Consider the following 21244-nt stretch of genomic DNA (forward strand, 5'->3'; position numbering starts at 1 on the left):
TACTTGTAATTGAGGTAAAAAGCTTCTTATCCAATGATTTAAACTTTTTCCACGTAAAGAGCAATTATTTTGAATAAATAAATACTTTTAATCTAAATATCGTTCAAGCAAAAAATAAAAGTATTGAAAATATTTAAATTGTTAAAAGAACCAATGATGATAAGTTTTATTAATACAGCTACACGGAAGTAAAGGTAAAACCAGTGCCACCTTAATAAGTTTAACTTGTCAAAACAATCTTTTATTTCAATTCATATTTATAACAACGAAGCCTTCTCTTCGTCCAGGTAATTAACAATACACAAAAGATACATGAGCAGAGTAATGAATAGAGACCCATTTACCGAATGATATACTAGTATTTGATTTTCTACCACATAAATATTTTGGAGTTATTCATCATATACTGCATAAACCCTTTTCCTAGAGCAATAATTTGATTTTGAATTGTAGAATTATTACTTATATATTAAGAAATATTTTAGAACAAATATACGACAGTCATTCTCCATCGGATAACCTAGTCTAATATAGGAATAACTCTATGAATTAAATATACTTCGTCTGAAATTTCGAAAAACAAGCTTGGATATGGAAAAATGTAGAGCCAATTACTCCTGTGATTGTTTCACTCGCAGATATAAAAGTTACAAGTCCCATTGAAAATTTCCAAAATAATGTATATTATACTAGTATACTAAAAACCCAACAGTTTTGCATATTTCCCATTATTAAATATATTTTAGTGTTACACGTTGCTTAGTAAATAATTTTGACCAAAAAAATTGCTGGGTGTTACTAACCAAATTGAAAATATTTATATTCAAAAGACAATCTACAGCTTAATTTCAAAGTTAATTTTGATTTTTTTATGAGAATATCCTTCTAAACCGTTTTGTACAAAATACTGAAAATTTGTCAAAACTTGTCTACTGTACATTTGATTTAAGATTGAACGACTACTCCTACATAGTCTAGGTGTTACATAAATTTAGAGGACATTGGCCCACATATATCCCAGTTTCAAAATATCGAATTACGCTAATTTTTAAATGTTAATAAATTATATCAATCATACTGACTAAATTCACAATTCGTCACAACACATTTAATTTAAATATAGATCTGTACCCAGTAAATCTTGTTAATTTCAATAAAATGTGTAAAAAAAAATATAAAATCAATTATTTCAGTGTGCGTTATCTTTAATTGAATAATAAATACAAAAGAAAAATTTGAGGATGAAGTTCTGGTATATTTTTTATAAATATATGTATGCTGTCTTCCTACATAAGAGAAAAAATAAGTTCAATTTTTTTTTTAAATTAACGAGAACCTCATAATTTGTCATTTTATCATACAATTCATAAATAAAATAAAAACAAGAAAGACCATCGCGATTTTTTTATTAATGCAGAATAAAAAAAAAATCTCAAATAAAAATGCAAAATATAAATTCTAGATTTAAATGAATGAAAACCATAAACAGTGATAAAGGAATATTACATAATTCCATAGAATAGCGAACGGAAACGAGGAATGTGTCAAAGAGACAACAACCCGATCAAAGAGAAGAAAACAGCCCAAGGCCACCATTTAAAAAGAAGTCCGAGTCCGATGTTATAATAGGTTACAGAAGAAACTAAGCAAAATGGCAATGATCAACATAAATCAACAAAGAACTACTGACATACCAGACCTCAATTAAACTGATCAAAAGATTATGTCCTCATCATTAAGGAGTTGAATGCTTCTTTTTGTAAATTTATTGGGGTGTAAAAGCGTTGACCGAACTACATTTTGTATGAAGCGCGGCTGAAAATGTGCGCACTGTCAACGTTTTTACCCTATAAAATTACCAAAATAAGCATTCAATAATTATAATTAAAATTTTTTTGTTATGATCATGAAAACACAATTTATATCAAGTTTTTCTTTTATTTCACTTTATTGTGGCAGCTCATGGCAGGTCGTGTCATCATTAATGTTACATTTCATTTTGAAATGAAGGTTGATTTCAGAATGACGCGAGATTGATGTTAGCCAATCAAAATAACGTATTATAAGGAAACATATATGCAATGTATTTATATGAAAATCAGCCACAATTCCTTGCGATAGGGGTTTGGTTTCATGCCAGTATGAATTATACGAGAATACAACCCGTATCACAGCATGGCATAATTAGGGGTCAGAATTAAAATGTTAATTGTAGCGCATGCTTTATTTTCATTTAAGATAAAACCGAGAATATTTATTAAGGTTGACTTCACAATGACGCGAGATTGATGTTAGCCAATCAAAATAACGTATTATAAGGAAACATATAGGCAATGTAATTATATGAAAATCAACCACAATTCCTCGCGATAGGGGTTTGGTATCATGCCAGCATGAATTATACGAGAATATAACCCGTATCACAGCATGGCATAATTAAAGAACCTTAGTGAGCGCGCTCGCATACCCCACGTCCCCACATTGTCATTGGAGAAATAAGATAAGTGTAAGAAAAAAAAATTGTATCAGAAAAAAAATTGAATCATAATTTCCTGTCAATATGCATATCTACATAGTATGTCCTTATTATCTACACAGTTTCATGAAATTCTGTTGTGTGGTTTGAGAGGAGTTGCAATGACAAAAGGTTGCAGTAGTATATTGGGCAAATAAGTTCAAAGGGGAGTAACTCCTGGAAAAAAAGTGAATCGTAATTTCCTGTCGATATGCACATCTACGTAGTATGTCCTTATTGTCTGAAAAGATTTCATGAAATTCTGTTGTTTGGTTTGAGAGGAGTTGCGATGACAAAAGGTTGCAGTAGTATATTGGGCAAATAAGTTCAAAAGGGCGTAACTCGTGGAAAAAAATTGAATCGTAATTTCCTGTCAATATGCACATCTACATAGTATGTCCTTATTATCTGTAAAGGTTTCATGAAATTCTGTTGTGTGGTTTGAGAGGCGTTGCTATGACAAAAGGTTGCAGTAGTATATTGGGCAAATAAGTTCAAAGGGGCGTAACTCCTGGAAAAAAATTTGAATCGTAATTTCCTGTCGATATGCACATCTACGTAGTATGTCTTTATTTTCTGAAAAGGTTTCATGAAATTCTGTTGTGTGGTTTGAGATGAGTTGCGATGACAAACTGTTGCAGTAGTACATTAAAGTAACTAAGTTCAAAAGGGCGTAACTCCTAGAAAAAGAATTGAATCGTAATTTCCTGTCGATATGCACAACTACATAGTGAAATTCTGTTGTGTGGTTTGAGAGGAGTTGCGATGACAAGAAACAGGACTGACGGACTGACGGACTGACGGACTGACGGACGGACAGACAGACAGACGGACGGACGGGTCAAAAACATTATACCCTCCGCAACTCGTTGCGTGGGGTATAATTAGACATCAGAATTAAAATGTTAATTGTAGCGCATGCTTTATTTACATTAAAGATAAAACAGAGAATATTTATCAATGAATAAAAAAAAACTCATCAAAGATACAAGGCTGACAATTAGTAGGCTTAACGCGTATCGGGACACTCAAATCAATAACGAAGTTGAAAACCATTGAAACAAAATATGGTAAATAACCATTGTCTCTAATCTAGTTTAAGACATATATTCCTGGAGGTTGTAACTTTCGGGTTAGTACACCACTAAGGTTGAAATTAGTAGCGAAAGTAATGTATATAAGCTTTTGAAAAGATCAGAAAAGGAATCATATAGTTGAAAGAGTTATTGTCACTTTATAGTTAAAAGATTAAGATATAGGTTGAAATAAAATTTAGTACGCATGTAATAGCCCGATGTGACAGACTAGAAACAACTAAAGATATAAGACTAATGAAAAAATAAACTTAATCAAGAAGATGGTTTATGATTGTCAATGGGACAAAACTATCCAACAGAGTCCAAATAAAATGGTTAATGCAATTATATGTCAACATATGACCTTCAACAAATAGAAAAACCCCTACTGTAAAGTCAGCTATAAAAATCCCCGACATGACAAAATGCGAAACAAATCACATCCTAAGACAACAGCCTGATTTCTGAAAAAAATATAAACTAACAAAATACAAATAAGACAGATAGCAACCAACAACAACCACTGAGTTACAGACTGGTGACTTGGGACAGGCACTGATAGAATGTGGCAACACTAATCATTAAACTTAATTAGTTACTTCGTAAAAATATATTTTCAGTTTATAATAAATATTTTACAATTATTTTCATGCTGGTTGGCTTTTTACAAGGATGATCATAAAAAATATAGTTTCTAAATTGTTTTATTATTTGTTGACCTTTACATAATAATCCGCTTAACAGAAATACTACAACTGTATATGGTGAGTGATTGTATCAGATAAGTTAACTTAAAATAATGGAATGAATGTGTGCTTTATATCTTGATCTTTTATATCATATTGACACAAATAAACAACTTCAAACTAGAATCTATAACAAGCGTAATTATTTCAACTTTCCTATTATCAACTTCCAATTTCTCAGGGGAACAGAACATACCCTCTGTCACTATTGTATGGCGCTTACATATTTCAACTGAAACGTTTCACTCCGGTTTTTTGATGGGTTTCATGTTGCTCAATCTTTAGTTGCCTATGTAGTGATTTCTGGATTTGTTCGATTTTTTCGTCGTTTTTCATGGGTTATTTTGCCATGTCGTTGTTAGTTTTTCTGCAACTTTTCGAATCTTAAGCCTCTTCTTTACGATACCTCATGTTCACATTACACGGATTTAAATAATAAATGTGTGTGCTCCAACAGATTATGAGGAAGAACGACAGAAATCGACACTCTTTAATTAAAATCACCATCACGAATTTGTTGATTCATATGAAGTTTCTGTGTCTAAACATACAAGCAACATTTCATTTACGGTTTCATATTTCAAATGTAAGAATAATCATCTGAATTATAAATTAACCGAATATGGCACATCCCTATAATAACGATTTTGACTGAATGTAGATTCGAGTGCTGGAGGATGCATGCATAGCTTATCCTATCTATGCTCCATGTATTGCTCCGTTTGAATTTCAAGAGAATTCCTCATGTATTGTTTTTTACGTTGATGTATGTTCTGATTTTTGATTTTTTGAAAATGGGTAAACTGCTGTCGTCTTTAATCTATGTTGACCGAATAAGCAGCAAATTATCAGTGCACAAAGTAGGTAGTATTCGGAGCAAACAAACTGCAGTTTTAATCAGATCGTTGAATAATTCACATGCTGTTGATATTTCTAGTTGTAAATAGTACAGTCGTGGGCAACTCATCAAATAATGTCGTACTTGTACCAACATCATCGAATAATCAAACATATTGATAAGCCCTATTTTTTTCTTAAAAGCACAATTCATAATTTGCATTCATTAGGTCTAAAAGGTGAAAATATCTTATATAATTTCAGTGTTTATGCAAATCAATGTGAGGTTGGCCATTTTTAAAAAAGATATTAATTTTTAACCGGATTTCCAAACAGTGTCCGTGCAATAACTTGAAAACGCTTTGACGAAATCTTTTTAATTCAGATAGATTGTTTTTGTGACTAAATGAAGGTCAAGCACGATTTTCACGGTTTTAGCTTTTATGGTTGTTGAGTTGTAGATCTTTATGTAGCGATAAGTGATATTTAAAGCATTGTCCGTGCAATAACTTGAAAACGCTTTGACGAAATCTTTTCAAATTTAGATGAGGGTGGTGAAAGGAGGTGCTTGACTCAGATATAGTGTTTGCTGTGACTGAATGAAGGTTAAGTTCGATTTCCACGATTTTAGCTTTTAACGTTGAGTTGTAAACCTTTAAGTAGCGAAAAGTGATACTTAGAGTGTTGTCCGTGTATTAACTTGGAAACGCTTTGACGAAATCTTTTCAAATTTAGATGAGGGTGGTGAAAGGAGGTGCTTGCACGGAAAAACGGTGAAATAAGACATAATTTCACGTTGAACGTGAAATAATTTCTGTCATGAACGTCTTCCTGTATACATAAACTCTCTGTTTTACTCTATATTCCCGACTTAGTATAAATACTTTTGATATAAATTACGGCTTTTAAAAAAGTATATAATGATCTTCTTAACTTTTAAAATGCAAATATCCCGCAGACACAAAATTGTATACTTGATATTTTTCCTTGCCTTTATCAGAAAACAAAATTGAATCTATTTTTTCTTGACGATCCCTGCCAAGTGTTTGAATTGTATTTGAAAAATACCGAGCACCCAAAATAAGCATTTAAACATCACGATGCACGTAAAATTAAATAAGCAGAACACGTTGAACGAAGCACCTGTCTTGCACGACTGAACGTCAAATAAAAAGTAAAAAACGCGTTGAACGTGAAATAAAAAATGGGATCACGTTGCATGAAAATGACCCTTTTCCACCTTCTTAGATACTAGTATGTTGTTTCCTGTGACTAAATGAAGGTCAAGTTCGATTGTCACCATTTTAGCTTTCATAGCTTTTGAGTTGTAGACCTTGTAGTAGAGAAAAATGAAACGTAGATTGATTTTGGCCGTTCCATTTCTGAACCCTAAAAAAATCAATTATTCTTTTTACTTGATAAACATGGGTCCAGATTTGCAAATATCATTTTCTTGCAGGAAAATAAGACCAAGAACATGAAGAGCTTCAAAAGGGACCTAACAAATAGCCAAATGCATCTATGGTCAACTTTGCCTTAGGGTTTTGATTCAAAGTTGCTTATTAATTTCTTGATTTATCAACGGAGAATAAACTAAATGTTTGTTAAAAATCATATCAGTACCATGGTACTGACTACTGAGTTGATGATACCCTCGGGGCCTAATATTCAACAACTAGTAGCAATTAATTTATGCGTCCGACATTGTTTGAAACTAACGCCTATTATCTTACTTGAAATTACTAGTATAGTTTTATAAGCATTCAATTCGAATTTACTTTAGACATTAAGCATGATCGTGCCTTTTAAAGTCTACATTGAAGTAAGTCGCTGATATTGGAGTGTAGGACATCATGATTTTATTTATCAACTTCGAAACACATCTGCTGATAATGGTCAATACAAGGGTTTGATTTTCAATTAAGCAATATAAAAAAGTATTAAAAAAAACTACCAAACTCCAAAGTTAATTAAATATAGGGTAAGTTCATAAAACCTGACAAAATCAAACGCTCGACTATATCTTCCAACGGAGCAAAGGGATAACAATTGTCATATTCCTGACTTGGTTCTTTGTAAAAATGGTGGGTCAAACTTTGTTTTATGGCTAGCTAAACCTCCTACTTGTATAACAGTTGTTTACAGTATCATTATATTGACAAAATATTAGTGATTTGACCTTCCTTTTAGTAATTGAGAGCATTCTATGATACGGTTTTAATTGTAAAGAAACTAAGGTTTCAACTCCCTCAGACAAAGTTTACCTTAGATGGATTTGGCTATTTTATTAGGTTATTTTTGGTCATATAGCTCTTCAATTGTTTCAGTTTTTATAAATCCTTGGCTTTCAAATATTTGGCTTTGAGCGTTCCTGATGAAGGTCAATCCAGAAAAGCGCTTCGGACGCATGAAATTTATATAACGTGTTGTTTTCATTTTTTTTTTATTCATTATTGTCTTACCTCTACTTGGGTTTTTGGTTTTTGAAGTTTGTCTATCAATACCGGTATAAATATGTTTTCTGAACTGATTGTTATTTAATGTTCTACTATCATATACCACTGATATCAATTGAAGAAGGTATTTGACTGCCTTAAACATCAAATAAACTACTTTGCATATGCACGTGTCTGTCGTCGAAAACCCAATGATTGTTTGACTTAATGTCTGTTTTGGCCATATGAAATTTGACGTTGCTGGTAAATCTTTATTAGTCTCTTAAAATTTATTCACAACATTTCTAGACTACGGCCGATTTAAAGCTTGCTATTTTCTAGAGACACTGTTCTATGTTTGCTGTCTCCTTGGCGTTAATCCGATATCTTCTTTAATTGACTTGATAACAATGAGTAAATTATAATCTAATTGTATTCACATTCGTTAATATTTTAGAATACATCCATGTTGAGTGAGTATTTAAGATAATCTCGGGCCACATTACTTAAGAAAAATGTCTTTTCAAATTAACGATGAGACATCTATAGTCAAAGTGATGGTTATCCTAAAATTGTTGAAAACTAAAGAAAAAATAAACGAAAATTAAAATTAAATAACTGTGTATCTATGGTTAATTTCCTGTTGCATTTAAACATATATAACCTGTTCAGGGGCGGATTCAGGCGGGGGGCGTCGCGAGCGTGCGCCTCCCCCCCCCCCCCCCCTAAAATTTGCAATGCATGGGTTGTCCTCAGTTTAATAAAGAATATTTCGATAATTTTACCTCAAAAAAATTTAGGTTTGCGACCCCCCCTCCCCCCCCCCCCCCCCCCCCCTTACCTAAAATCCTGGATCCGCCCCTGCTGTTAGTCTAACATAAACAATGGACAATATCAAGCGTATCAGTATATTATGGTTATTGCCTATCAAATCATCTTAATTGCTGCTAATGATAAGAAAGGAACCGGGTAAACATATATATAACAGGAAGTTAAAGGAGACTCGTATGTAAGTTGCTTTATCATAAGCTCCAATATATCTTCTGAGTCCAGAGAACGCTCAGAAATACAACTGCATATTTTACGAATTTATGACAACTTCAGTCTTTATAAATGAGTACTTGTATATCCGTTCGTGTCATCTTGATAGTCATTTCCTGTCTCTATTTGACTTTCATTTGTTGTTTTACTCTGAATATCTTTTCTGTATTTCCAACTTTTTCCTCCGTCTTGTTTTCCCGTTAACAAAGACTTGTAAAGCTTGAATACACGTTTGTTCCAAATATATGAAACAAAAATAAATAATCCAGTCAGCAAATTACAAATAGAAATCAATATTGAAAAGATGGATTTCGGCAAAAAAGCGTCAATAAACTGAAACATCCAAGAGCATCCAGTAATAGCAAATAATTTGAAATATATTACTACGTCATTCCTTTTATCACGTGGTTGATTTTCAGATGACACTTTAGGGGTGTTACATATATGGTGAATCGCTGCTGCAAACATAAAAGCATTCGACAGGAGAATGCCTCCAATTGGGAATAAAAATGTAGCAATCACGGCTGTCCTCAGTAAAATGAAGCAGAGTTTTCCTCCATATCCAATCGATTCCTCGATAATGTACGTAACTACGATATTGCATGCAACAATCATAGTTGGAAGTCCAAACACATACGCCTTGTACTTACAAGCAACATGAAAATTAGAATTTAAATTTCTTGAAAATGAGCTTGTAAAAACTCTATAAATATGGAACGTACAAATATTAAACGAAGTAAATACCGATAATATGAAAAAATGTTGAAGAACTCCAATGATTTTACATGTGTTATCTTCTTTGATCTCATACAATCGTATGTGGAAAAGTATTTCATTCAAAATAAGACAAAACACCAACGTCATGTTGTTTTGACCTGGGACTGTCATGAGTACTTTGAACAAGCTATATGTTATGAATGTTAAAAGTAAGCATATAAGGGATATGATATTACAGATGCTCCTCACTACCAGCATAAGTATATCTACAGGTTCTTCAGGAATGTCAGATATTGCCTGTATATACTTCTCAGAACACACCCGAAGCTTGTTGTCTTGAACTACTAAAAAATCATTTGGTCCTAAAGAATAACAATTGATTTGAAGAAGAATACGTCGATCACTGCTTTGTTTTACATATTCTTTCTCGCTTAGTTCAACTTGTGTACAAAGAAGAAGGTCGTTTACGTGATAATGAATTGGTAAGTCATCTGATAAAAATCTGCTGGATTGGAAAATGCACACATCTGACAATTGTAGGCTCGTTACCAATGAAGGTAAATTAAAAGAATTGTCGTTTCTTTTTAAGACAACCTCAGCAGCAACATTGCTTGTATTTATTTTAATAGTTGAATCTACCAGTTGCAACAGCTTTTTTTCCGTATGAAGTCTGTCTACTCTCCCTTCTGCGCACAAACCTAAATAAATATACCCTGAAAATAATGTTTTAAGATTTCTACAGGAACTTTCAGACATTACATTAATCGAAGTTTGATATAACTGTGCTTCGGGCAATTTTGTTATCAAATGATCCAAGACTTCAGAGCCAAGTATTTTCAATAAGCTGTTGCCTTTACTGTCAATATTGTTTTCGTATACTATAACATTGATACCAACTGCAAATATGTAACACAGCCCGGTCGTTGTCCTCAGAAGGGGAATGCATGTGTTGTTTGACAATAATTTTCCTGGACTACACTTCAGATCTCTACAAATTTTCTGAAATGAATGCAAAACAATAATTAGTGTGCATATACTTATTCCGGAATTAAACGTATGATAATGAAAAGAAATGTGAATCCTCAAAAGGCAAATGTATTCAAATGTTTTCTGTGAATTTTAATGTTTTGGCATTCAGACGCGACCCTTTTTCTTTTACAGTTATGTGAACTTTAGTAACAGTTGCTGAGGTTTAGATAATTTTATTGTAGAATCATAACATTAAATGAATGCTCTAAAATTATTTTCTTGATTAAATCGTCGAGTATAATAAGTAAGCACATTGTTGATCATGTCTTTGTAATTGTCTACAAAGTTCATTGCATTGGACAAACCTTCTGAACACGAGTTATGTAATAGGCATGAACTTAGACAACTGTGACACACAAGCTTTCAAAGACTTCCGCTTTGCGTTTTTTGTAAGTAGTCATCGAAATTTTCCTTTTGCATGCATGTTTTTCATGCGTATTATGTTAGATAATGCGACTTTTGGGTGAAATCAAGCATTTCTTATATACAAGCCAAATATATTATTATGCTTAAAATAACAGATTTCAATCAGAAAGATAGAGGGTTGCTGCTTACAAGGAAGCTATTAAACCAAGAGTTCCAAGTGATGCAATTGAAGTAATCGATTCGAAATTTTAACAAACGTCATCATGAGTTGTGGAATATTTATTTCATACATAACGACGGATATGTTCTAACTGTCGTAACCACAATCCCGTCCTCTTTTCCTCGAATGTGAACTACTTAGTCATTTGGTATATGATGGATCGTCCCAGTATAATTTACGTTTATTGGGTTTTGCAAATTTTGCCTCGTTGCATTTCAGGAAAAAATCGTTTTTAATTGCAGTAATAAATTTCATAAATTTAATTTGTTGGGTTTTTTTTTTATATTTTACTACATTTTTGTGTATTGGAATGCACAATATTATTTTTTTTTTCCTTTTAAAAATATTCATGACAGGTTAATTATGCAAAACGTTCCAACTACCTCAGGCATAGTTGACCTTCGGTAAATTGGGCTAATCTTTTAGATCCCTTGTAGCCATATAGCTCGTAATGATTCTATTATTTTTTGCGCGATCTTAGATCTTTAGATACCAATATAGTAGTGGTATTTGTAATTTAACCGATTTTTGTTTCCTTTTCAGATTGTGACATTTTTTCGTCGCACCAGGTCTCGTTCCTTTTTAAAGTTCATGCCATTCCCTCGGGTTTTTTTTATCTTCTAAATCAATTTACGAGATTTGACCATCTGTAAACTTATCACGGCTTGATTTATGAATTCCTGGTTTTCTAATATCTAAATTTGAGCGTTTCTGAGGATATTAAATTTCAAAAGTGCGAAGTTTATACAGTGTTGTTTTATTTAATGATAATACTTTTGTTTCTGTAATTTCCCTTCTTTCAGTTTCTCTTTTTGAAAAACATATAGTGTGTCTTTTTATGTTGAAATGTTACACTACTGTTTTCAGGTTAGGGTGAAGGTTGGCACCTGTTAAAACGTTTAAACCCGCTGCATTTGTATGCACCTGTCCTAAGTCAGAAGCCTGTTGTTCAGTGGTTGTCGTTTGTTGGTGTGGTTCATAAGTGTTTCTCGTTTCTCGTTTTTATATAGATTCGACCGTTGGTTTTCATGTTTAAATTGTTTTACACTAGTCATTTTGGGCCCTTTATAGCTTGCTGTTCGGTGTGAGCCAAGGCTCCGTGTTGAAGGCCGTACTTTGACCTATAATTGTTTACTTTTTACACATTTTGATTTGGATGGAGAGTTGTCTCATTCGCACTCATACCACATCTTCTTATTTTGTATGTAAAGAACGAAGAAGTATTGAGAACGCGTTTTTACAAATAATTTTATACTCCCAAAAGAATATAGTAAGGTCAGTCTTTGTTTCACAACATTTTTTCACTATCGAGTAAAACCTTACCAGTCTTTTGTCAAACAACTGATCTGGCAAACACATTAGATCTGAATCTTTTTGTATGGAGCTATCATATGAGGTCAACATAAACATAGAACGGTAACTTAAACTGTCTGCTGAACTATAATCACTTACTACACAAAGCCGACAAAATACGCTTTGAATTATGTATTTATTAGACGGTACTATATCACATTGATTTGTTCCTACGTTCAATAGTTCTTGAAATTTTCGATCCAAACAGAAAAAATGAGTAAGATCTTCCCTTTCATTACACATATAGCAGAAAATATTATAATACCCATTGTATGCCATTAGGTTTTTATCTTCAAAAGAAAGACATGCGTTTTCGATCATATCGTAGGTTTTTGTGTCGTATCCCGGATTTTGACAATTTCTAATGAGATTTGTTTGGCGAAAGCATTTCATCATACTAACTGGGTCTTCGATTTGAATCGTGCAGCCTCTTGACATTGATTCAGTTTTAATTTGATTTATGTTGTAAAACAAACTGAAAACTTCTCGGCTCGGACAAGTGATGGTATACTGCCATTGTCTCGTGAACGAAACTGAATCATCTGTATTATCATTCGCTTTAGTTTCATAAGGATGAGTGTCTTCGACATCAAAAGTTGAATTTAGAACATGTAGAGCGTCATATGTTCCCAACATAAAACCAGAGGTACAGTATCGAGAAAAAATATAGTAAACATGACCAATTCTTGCGAAATTTTCACTGTAAAAAATATCACTCACGAATTCTGTTGTTGCATTGATATTGCAAAGATAGCAATATCTGTTTTTGAATGGATACATACTTCGGTCAAGGTTGGTACTGTTGCAAAGTTTCGAGTAGTCATTAGAATCACTTGGCAAACACGTTGTTATAATTTCAATTTTTCCAGATGGAGGGTTGCACATGTAACAAAATACATTTCGAAACATTCCGATTGGTTGATCTAGGGATTGGCATGCGTTGACAATTGCATCTTCGTTTGAAAACCAAGTGCCAGTTTGATTGCATTCTGATATAAAAACGGCTGGATTGTTAATACAAATTTGGACAGGCAGGTTCTGATTGTTTGCTAAAATGATACAATTATTTTCTAAAGCAAGTTCAACTATTTCATTTAAAGAACTTAGAATATTGAAATCAGTCATTTCCGAACATTCAAAATCCGGAAACCATGACTGAATGTTGTAATTATCATTATTGCACTCGGAACAGTATATACTGTCATATGTCAAAAAGCTGTCTAATGACGTCACAGGTAGTGTAGTCAATTTTTCCGATAAATTTCTCTTTAGTTTACATTTGGAATTAAGGTCATCCGGTGTGTGAGCAGGACATTCTTTAACAACTTTGTGATCAGTTTGGTTTATTTTTAAAATGTTTACATCCCGCATAGAGTTGTCATAAAATATTTCGTTTTCACATATTCTATCAGGAAATAGAAATTCAATCTCAGGACAACAGTTTCCACGTTTTATACAATCAAAGGTACAAGAGCAACTATGGCAGATTGACGTTACAGGATTATGTTCCGTACTGGAATGGTTTATGCCTTTAACCATACATTTTGATATACCACAAAAGTTATAATATTGTCTGAGAGCATCTTTCTTCCAGGTGTCGTTTGCTTTCTGTTCTATACTCAACTCAATCAATATGGAAATAATGCTGAAAAATTTCAGAATTCTTCGTCGCATTTCGAATAGATTCACAAATCTGTTAGGAAATGCTGTAATAAGAAACAATATTTATGACATAATGAAACCAATTCAATAATATAAGATGACCATTTCGAAGATACAGTCTCGTGGAAATTTAATTGGTATTAAATGTTTACTCAGAAATGACCCTATCATTGGTTTACTTGTCTTTCCTCAAACCTTTAGAACTGTAATGGATTGTTAATCAATTTGTGATTTTCCAATCATCATTTGAATTGTCTAACAAACTATACGGCATAGGTTTTTCTCATTGTTGAAGGCCGTACAGTTGCTTATAATTGCTTACATCCACTTCATTTGAACTTTGATGGATAGTTGTCTCATTGGCAATCATACCACACCTCCTTATTTTCATAGCTTGTAGTTCATAGCAAATCTGAGAACTCCATTTACTATTACATCATGAAAGGAAAGAGATGTTTGAAAATCCATAACCAGTCATATTTTCTTTGAATATCTAGTACAACGGAAATCTCCTTCCCCAAACTTCACAAAATCCTTATAATGAACGATATATAGCAGCCCTGTCCACTAGATTTTCCACTAGTCATTTAACTTAGATTCTTACTTTCATTCTTTCCAAAGTAAAAGATGGCCTTCAAATTTATTTTGGTGAAGTATATTCAATCACACAGATGTAATTTCTTAAAAATTCTTAAGATTTTTTTTAATCATTAATCAAAGTCATTCAAATATTGCAACAGTAACAAACTTTTGATTTTCAACACATTAAACTACTATTCCTAATGCTCGAATAAAAGATCGACTACGTCTTCATATCAAACATTTTTAAATTGCAAAAATGGGATTCGTAGATACAAATGTCTTGTTCTTGATCACGAAAAATCTAATTTGTATATAACTAATTACAGTTTGTCATTATGTTGTACAGTTATATCATTAAACCAGGTTAAGGAGAGAGTCAAGTGCTCCAAAACGGTTTGACTCTGCAACATGTGCCTGACCACAGATATTATCAAAATCCTACACTTTTAGTTTTTGACCGAAAACATATTTGTTAAGTTTTGTGGATTGATATTTCAACAACCGGACGGGTTTTCAATATGTACCAATGCGCAATACTACTATCCTACTTTTTTTTATCTTTGTGAAGCCGAAAAAAAAAACATTATCCAAGCTAATAAGTGAAAACACTTTGCCAAATTCATAAGTTTTATCTTTAAGATATCCATTTCTTCAATTGGCCTATTTTTGAGCAAGTTCTTGCATCTAATATATCCCAGTAAAGTGGATTCCAATGATACTAATGACATAAAGCCTGTGTTATATCTGGACCTTTTCTTGAAATTGACACAAATGGAAGATTTTTAACAGGGATCTATGACAAACGTGAGGATTTCAATTCTTCAATTGCAATCTTCACTCTTTCCAGTACTTGTATACCCTCTGTCCATCGAATGGCGTTTATTTATCTCAAAGTATGCGTTACGTGCAAGTTCGCATTAAACATACTTCATAAACAGGGGTTAGATATATAGGTTAAATCTTCATACAAAACGTTTCAAGAAAGTTAATGGCGAAAAACATCTGAAATCGATGTTACACAAGTTTTCTGGTCACCATTACGGATTGATGTATATGTGTCTCAAATTACGAGAAACATATATGTCAAAAGATTTCCGAATTTTCTGATTTCCAATAATGATTTTGTTTACTTCGTGTTGATTTTGATCCTATGGATGCCTGCATTTGCCCTGTCGATCTACACGGTCACGAGTTCATGTGATTCCCTGTGTTAAATTTACTCTTATATATATAATTTAAATTCATTTCCGACTTTTTAATATCGATAAACTTCTGTTAGCTCTCAATTTAATTCTTCACATGAGACATTTTTGTTCGTTATTTTTCTTGTCTGTTAAGATCAAAATGGTCCAAAATTACGATGAACGGAAAGAAACGAGTAATAAAGGACAGCTAGAATTGCGGTTATAACGATCGCGGGAAACTGAATGATTATCGTTAATTGGAAAATGTTATTATAAACAAATTTAGAATGGGAATTATTCGGAAAAGAGATAATGGGTTTAATTTACTAGTACACGACACACAAAAAAAACTGTCAAATACATGTAAGCAATTGATATAAATAGAAAGGGCTTTAATTTTTCATTTATATCAATTTGATAAATTTGTAAATAAAGATCATATGTGGGATTTGCACTTGAAAAGAAATAAGGGAAGGGACGAATTATTATTATCGCAACTGGAAAATAAAGGAAATGTGGATTAGATAAATATTGTATTCTTATAACAGGCTACCTAAGGACAGCTTGCTGAAGGCATGTCCTTCTCCAAACACTTGTCTTGGACTTATAGGCTAATAAAGTCTGATAAGTGTACAGGTTGAAATGGATAATAACTTGAAATGGTACTAACTTTACTGCATCAAATGACCATTTCGACAAATGATATCTCTTTCGTGATGATCGATTGAATAATATTTATAAATGATTAATCAGAAAAATATATAAACTTTGGAGTGATGATATAACCGTAAAAGCCCGCACAAGGAACCAGAGCCATACGTGAGAGATAAATTTTAAAATGATTTTCTAAGATTTATTTTTCGGTTCTTGAACATCTTTGGCTTTCAATTGTTCGGTTTTGAACGTTCCTGGTGAAGGTAAATCCATAAAAGCGGTTCGGACTCATGAAATTTATAATGTGTTGTTTTCATTATTTTAGTACTAGTTCGATACCGCTGCTGGTGGATTATTAGTTCCCGGTTGAATCATCTACTCAGTAGTCAGTACTTCGGTACTGAGATTATTTATAACAAACATTTCTCAAGTCAGGAGCCTCTGGCCGTTGATAGTCTTGTATGTTGTTTTGATTTTTTTTAATTTTTTGTTCATGTATATGTTTCGGAGTTTAGTGTGACGCGTCCATTTTCGCTGAACTAGTACACATATTTGTTTAGGGGCCAGCAGAAGCCCGCCTCCGGTTGCGGGATTTTCTCGCTATGTTGAAGACCCATTGGTGGCCTTGGGCTGTTTTCTGCTCTATCGTTTGATTGTTGTCTCTTTGACACATTCCCCATTTCCATTATAAAAAATATGGAACAATTCAATTGAGAAAACTAACGGCCTAATTTATAAAAAAAACAATTTACGAAAAACAAATATGAACCAACATGAACCAACGACAACCACTGAACTACAGGCTCCTGACTTTGTACAGGCACATAAAGAAAGTGGCGGGGTTAAACATGTTTGTGAGCGCTTAACCCTCCCGCTAACCTGGTACAGTGGTGTAACAGCACAAGATAAGAACAAACTATAAAAGTTAGTTGAAAAAGGCTTAACCCATAACTTAGTTCTTCAACTATTTCGGTTCTTACATTTTGTATACACCCTTGGCTTTTAGATATTCGGTATTGAGCGTTCCTGATGAATATAAATCAAGAAAAGCGCTTCGGGTGCATGAAATTTATAATATGCTGTTTTTATTTTTTACATCTACAAATTTTACTCAATCTATATCCGTATTTTCATGCCAGTACAAAGTGTTTTAGCTACTTGGCTGGTGATTACCTCGGGGACTAATAGTCGAACCAGTGGTAACAATGACGATACACGGTACCGATTTTACTGCACCAGATGCGCTATCTCTTCGGTGATGCCCGAGGACGAAATATATTTGTAAATCCAAAACATAAATACAAGCTCTGAAGGGCAAATTAAACGTAAAGGACAAAAACTTTAATTTTATACATTATAATCGGTAAAATATTGCAAAAGATACATTATTTTTTAGACATATTTGAAACATGTATTTCAAAACTTTAAATTTGAGAAAAGGAATTTGTTGCTGTGAGGAAGGGAAGTGGCACGATGCATTCAACTGGGAAACAAGCTTTATGTCACCTGCAATCTTTTCTCAATGACATATGCTTAAGATAGTTTGCGCCAAAAAGAATACATGACCAAGGAATGAAGTTATCACAAATACATGTATATTCAATTGCCTTACCTTCAATTTAAAATGATACTGTCAGTTAGTATCACCAGATATAAATGAACTGTTTGGTGTTTGTAATAAATTTACATTATTTGAATAAATATTGAATATTGATGACATTTTCTACTGTTTAATAAATTTATAATGGACATTTCATCTGATGATGGCACGAACAATCCTGCAGACGTCAATAATCAAGTATTTGAATAGCAAGAAATTTAATTGAAACAATAGTTGATGTGCAAACAATATAACTTTATTAAAATTATTTCTGTGTGCATAATCGGTCGTGATTTATATTTTATATATAACTCTATTCTCTTCATCTAAAATCGAAGCTATTACATTGCTCAGTTTAGCCGATAGCGACCTTAAATATTACAATATTGAATATACATGTATTGGGGAAAATGTATGATAATTGTCAATTTTTCAACTGGCCATGGTGACACGTAGCATACGGAATTGATCAAGAGAGATAAATGTATAACCTTTAGTGTCAGAACTGGTCAATTTTCAAATATTTTGAGACCTAGAAGCTTCTGGGAGTCTGTGTTGCCCCAGTGTACAGCATTTATGTCAATAGGTCTGCAAGAATTTTACTTGGCATATACTAGCATTCAGAATGATATTCAGTGGATGTAGCTACCTGGAATTTCCATTGCCATTTTCTAACTCTCATTAAACTTTCTAAGTTAAGAACTCCATTCATTTTACAAAAAATACTGAGATCATAGAAGTTAAGAAATTATGTTAAAAAATGTTCAATAGTTCTTTAATATCTCTAATCGGAACTGTATTTTGAATCTGAGATGCCATCGGAACAAATTTGGAACTGTGTTCATGAATTTTTAGCTAATAGAAAAGCAATTTACACACTGCTGTCAATTGAAGCTACAACACAAAATTATTTAAACAGAACGTAGGATATAAAAAAATGAAACTTGAGTCCAAATAGTATTTGCCAATTCTGTCAAGGATGAGAAACATTACCACATCTTTTTGCTCATTGTAAATTAGTTGAAGAAATTTTTATTGATATGTTCAAGGATTTTTACTGTACAAATCCTATGTTAAATGAATTTTGTACTGGTCAAAATATTATCAATTTTCTAAAAACAGAAAAGAATATACTCCTGGGTAATGATATTAAAGGTGGTGTAAACATGAAGATTATTGATACTGTACTTGTAACTATAAAATGGGTAATTTGGAAATATATGATACATCAACGAAAGAAACTTTCTAGATCAAATATAGTTGATATGGGTAAACGTGAAATCAAGTTTTTGCTTACATGTATTAAACATAAATTAAAAGTGATGACGTATATTCAAACACTACAAACATTCTCTGCTAGGTAATTAGTTTGTGTATCGTATCATATATAAAGATGAACAATATAATTTCATATATAGATGTAATAATTTTTTACTCACCACCATTAATCTCCTTCACATTTTCAACTTTTATAACGTGGGACATAATTACATATTGGTCATACAACCGTTACAAATAATTTAAATAACAATAAAGGGCTATCATAATGTATTGCCCATTGGCTCTTTTAAAATTGGCCATCTGGCACGGCACAGATAGCATATTCGAAATTTACTTTAGAAAACAAATCTTGTTTATTTTCATATATATTTTTATTTATGAATTTCAATTCTTAATTACATTGGTGAGATAGAAGACATAAATAAAATTATGATTATTGTAAATTCAAAGTTTCTAAAAATATCAAAATATGAAATATTCTCCCATTTTTTTACCTGGAAAGTGGGAATTGATGTACTCGTATGATGTCCTTAGCATACGTCCCTGGGTTGCTCATGGTTATTTTACATCAGGTGTTATTTGATAAAATGTGTTTAAATTTAAAACAAAAAACAAAACCAAAAAAAAATGTAGTTTTTCACATCGGATTTCACATTAATCGTTTCATGAAAATGTGTTCATGTTGGTTTTCAAACTGGTTTACAATCAGTATAAAAAAAACTTCAACAAAGACTTCTAGAGGTCAACATGCGGTCTTCAACAAAAGACAAGTGTCTATACATTATGTCAAGTTCGCGGAGTATATAAAAGTTTTATATTCCTGAAGAGCAAAATACATCACGATATACTGACTCAACACCAGAACTGACTAAGTTCCTGACTTGGAAACAGTGACGGGATTAAACTTGGTTTGTTTAACATACAATCTCCCCTTTTTATATATTGATAAAAATGTACTTAGAAGAACAAACAATAAAATACCTGTATAAAAGAGTTATAACAACTAAAACACATGTTATACTAAATAATATCGTATCAACGAATGCTCGCATTTACTGGAAGCAAGCTAAATCTGTTTTTAAATAATTCAGATATGACGTAACTCGCTTACTCGTCGAAGTTATAATCATATAACGATCTATAATTAGATTGGAACAAGCTCAGCGTACTATGTTTGCTTAAAGTAAGTTCAGGCGAACAATTAAGTTAGGTATACTTTGGGGGAAAATTGACTTTTTAAAGAATGTGTCGCCTAATGTTCATATCTGCAGGTATCTTTTTGAAAATATTTAAATTCGGGTTTTGTTAGGTCTTTGAGAAGTATCACCAAAAAATGAGAGAAGATTTCTGCATGATACGATTATCTTAATTGTAGTATCATATACAGAAAAATCATAACTGTCAAAAGAGACAAATTGACCCCTAAAGGAACATACATTGTCCAAAATTTCAAATAATTTTGAACACTACAGAATTACAACATGTACAAGCGCCAAAAGCTATATTGAAAGTTCTAAACGCCCAGGATATAGACCGGCAACAACGTGAGAGAGAAGAAAAGACAGCGATTTTACTACGCGAACAAAGTTTTCTTTTCATTATAAGGACATGGATAGTAATACAAATAGACAGGAAATACTCTTTGTGCCGCGAGAACCAAACTCTTCATTTTCTAACATTTGGAGTACACCGCTGCTGGTGGACTGTTCGTCCCCGTGTGTACTTAAGGTCAGACCAGTTGTCATTGCAAAATCTATGACATCCGTTTCTTAAATTTTCTGTTGAATTTGGGCTGGACTATTCTGGTTATGTCACTTTTTGTCATTTATCTCATCAATTACTTCTACGTCGCCTTATTTCATTGATTCCAGCGCTTCGAACTCACCAAAGTGTTGTGTTCAGTTTGTATCCTTTTTTCTGTGGGGGTTAGCAGAGACCGATCTAGG

At 32.6% G+C, this 21244-nt stretch overlaps 1 protein-coding gene across 1 annotated transcript; it reads right to left on the reverse strand.

Moving 5' to 3' along the window:
* Window positions 1-8468: 8468 nt before the first annotated feature.
* Window positions 8469-14010, reverse strand: LOC127735187 (uncharacterized). Its single transcript, XM_052245303.1, has 2 exons — window positions 12306-14010; window positions 8469-10366 (listed from the first exon to the last, which is right to left on the reverse strand). Exons 1-2 carry the CDS (start codon window positions 14007-14009, stop codon window positions 8717-8719), a joined length of 3354 nt encoding a protein of 1117 aa, XP_052101263.1. The 5' UTR covers window position 14010; the 3' UTR covers window positions 8469-8716.
* Between the last annotated feature and the right edge of the window lie 7234 nt (window positions 14011-21244).

The sequence above is a fragment of the Mytilus californianus genome, unplaced genomic scaffold (assembly GCF_021869535.1).
Source record: "Mytilus californianus isolate M0D057914Y unplaced genomic scaffold, xbMytCali1.0.p SCAF_3, whole genome shotgun sequence".
Classification (NCBI taxonomy): Eukaryota; Metazoa; Mollusca; class Bivalvia; order Mytilida; family Mytilidae; genus Mytilus; species Mytilus californianus.

What these genes read in the sequence shown, in the direction of transcription:
- LOC127735187 (XM_052245303.1), bottom strand. Translation starts at nt 14,009, where the DNA reads ATGCGACGAAGAATTCTGAAATTTTTCAGCATTATTTCCATATTGATT. An exon ending in AGTTGTTTGACAAAAGACTG is followed by an intron (nt 10,367 to 12,305) that starts GTAAGGTTTTAC and finishes CATTCATTTCAG; the next exon opens with AAAATTTGTAGAGATCTGAA.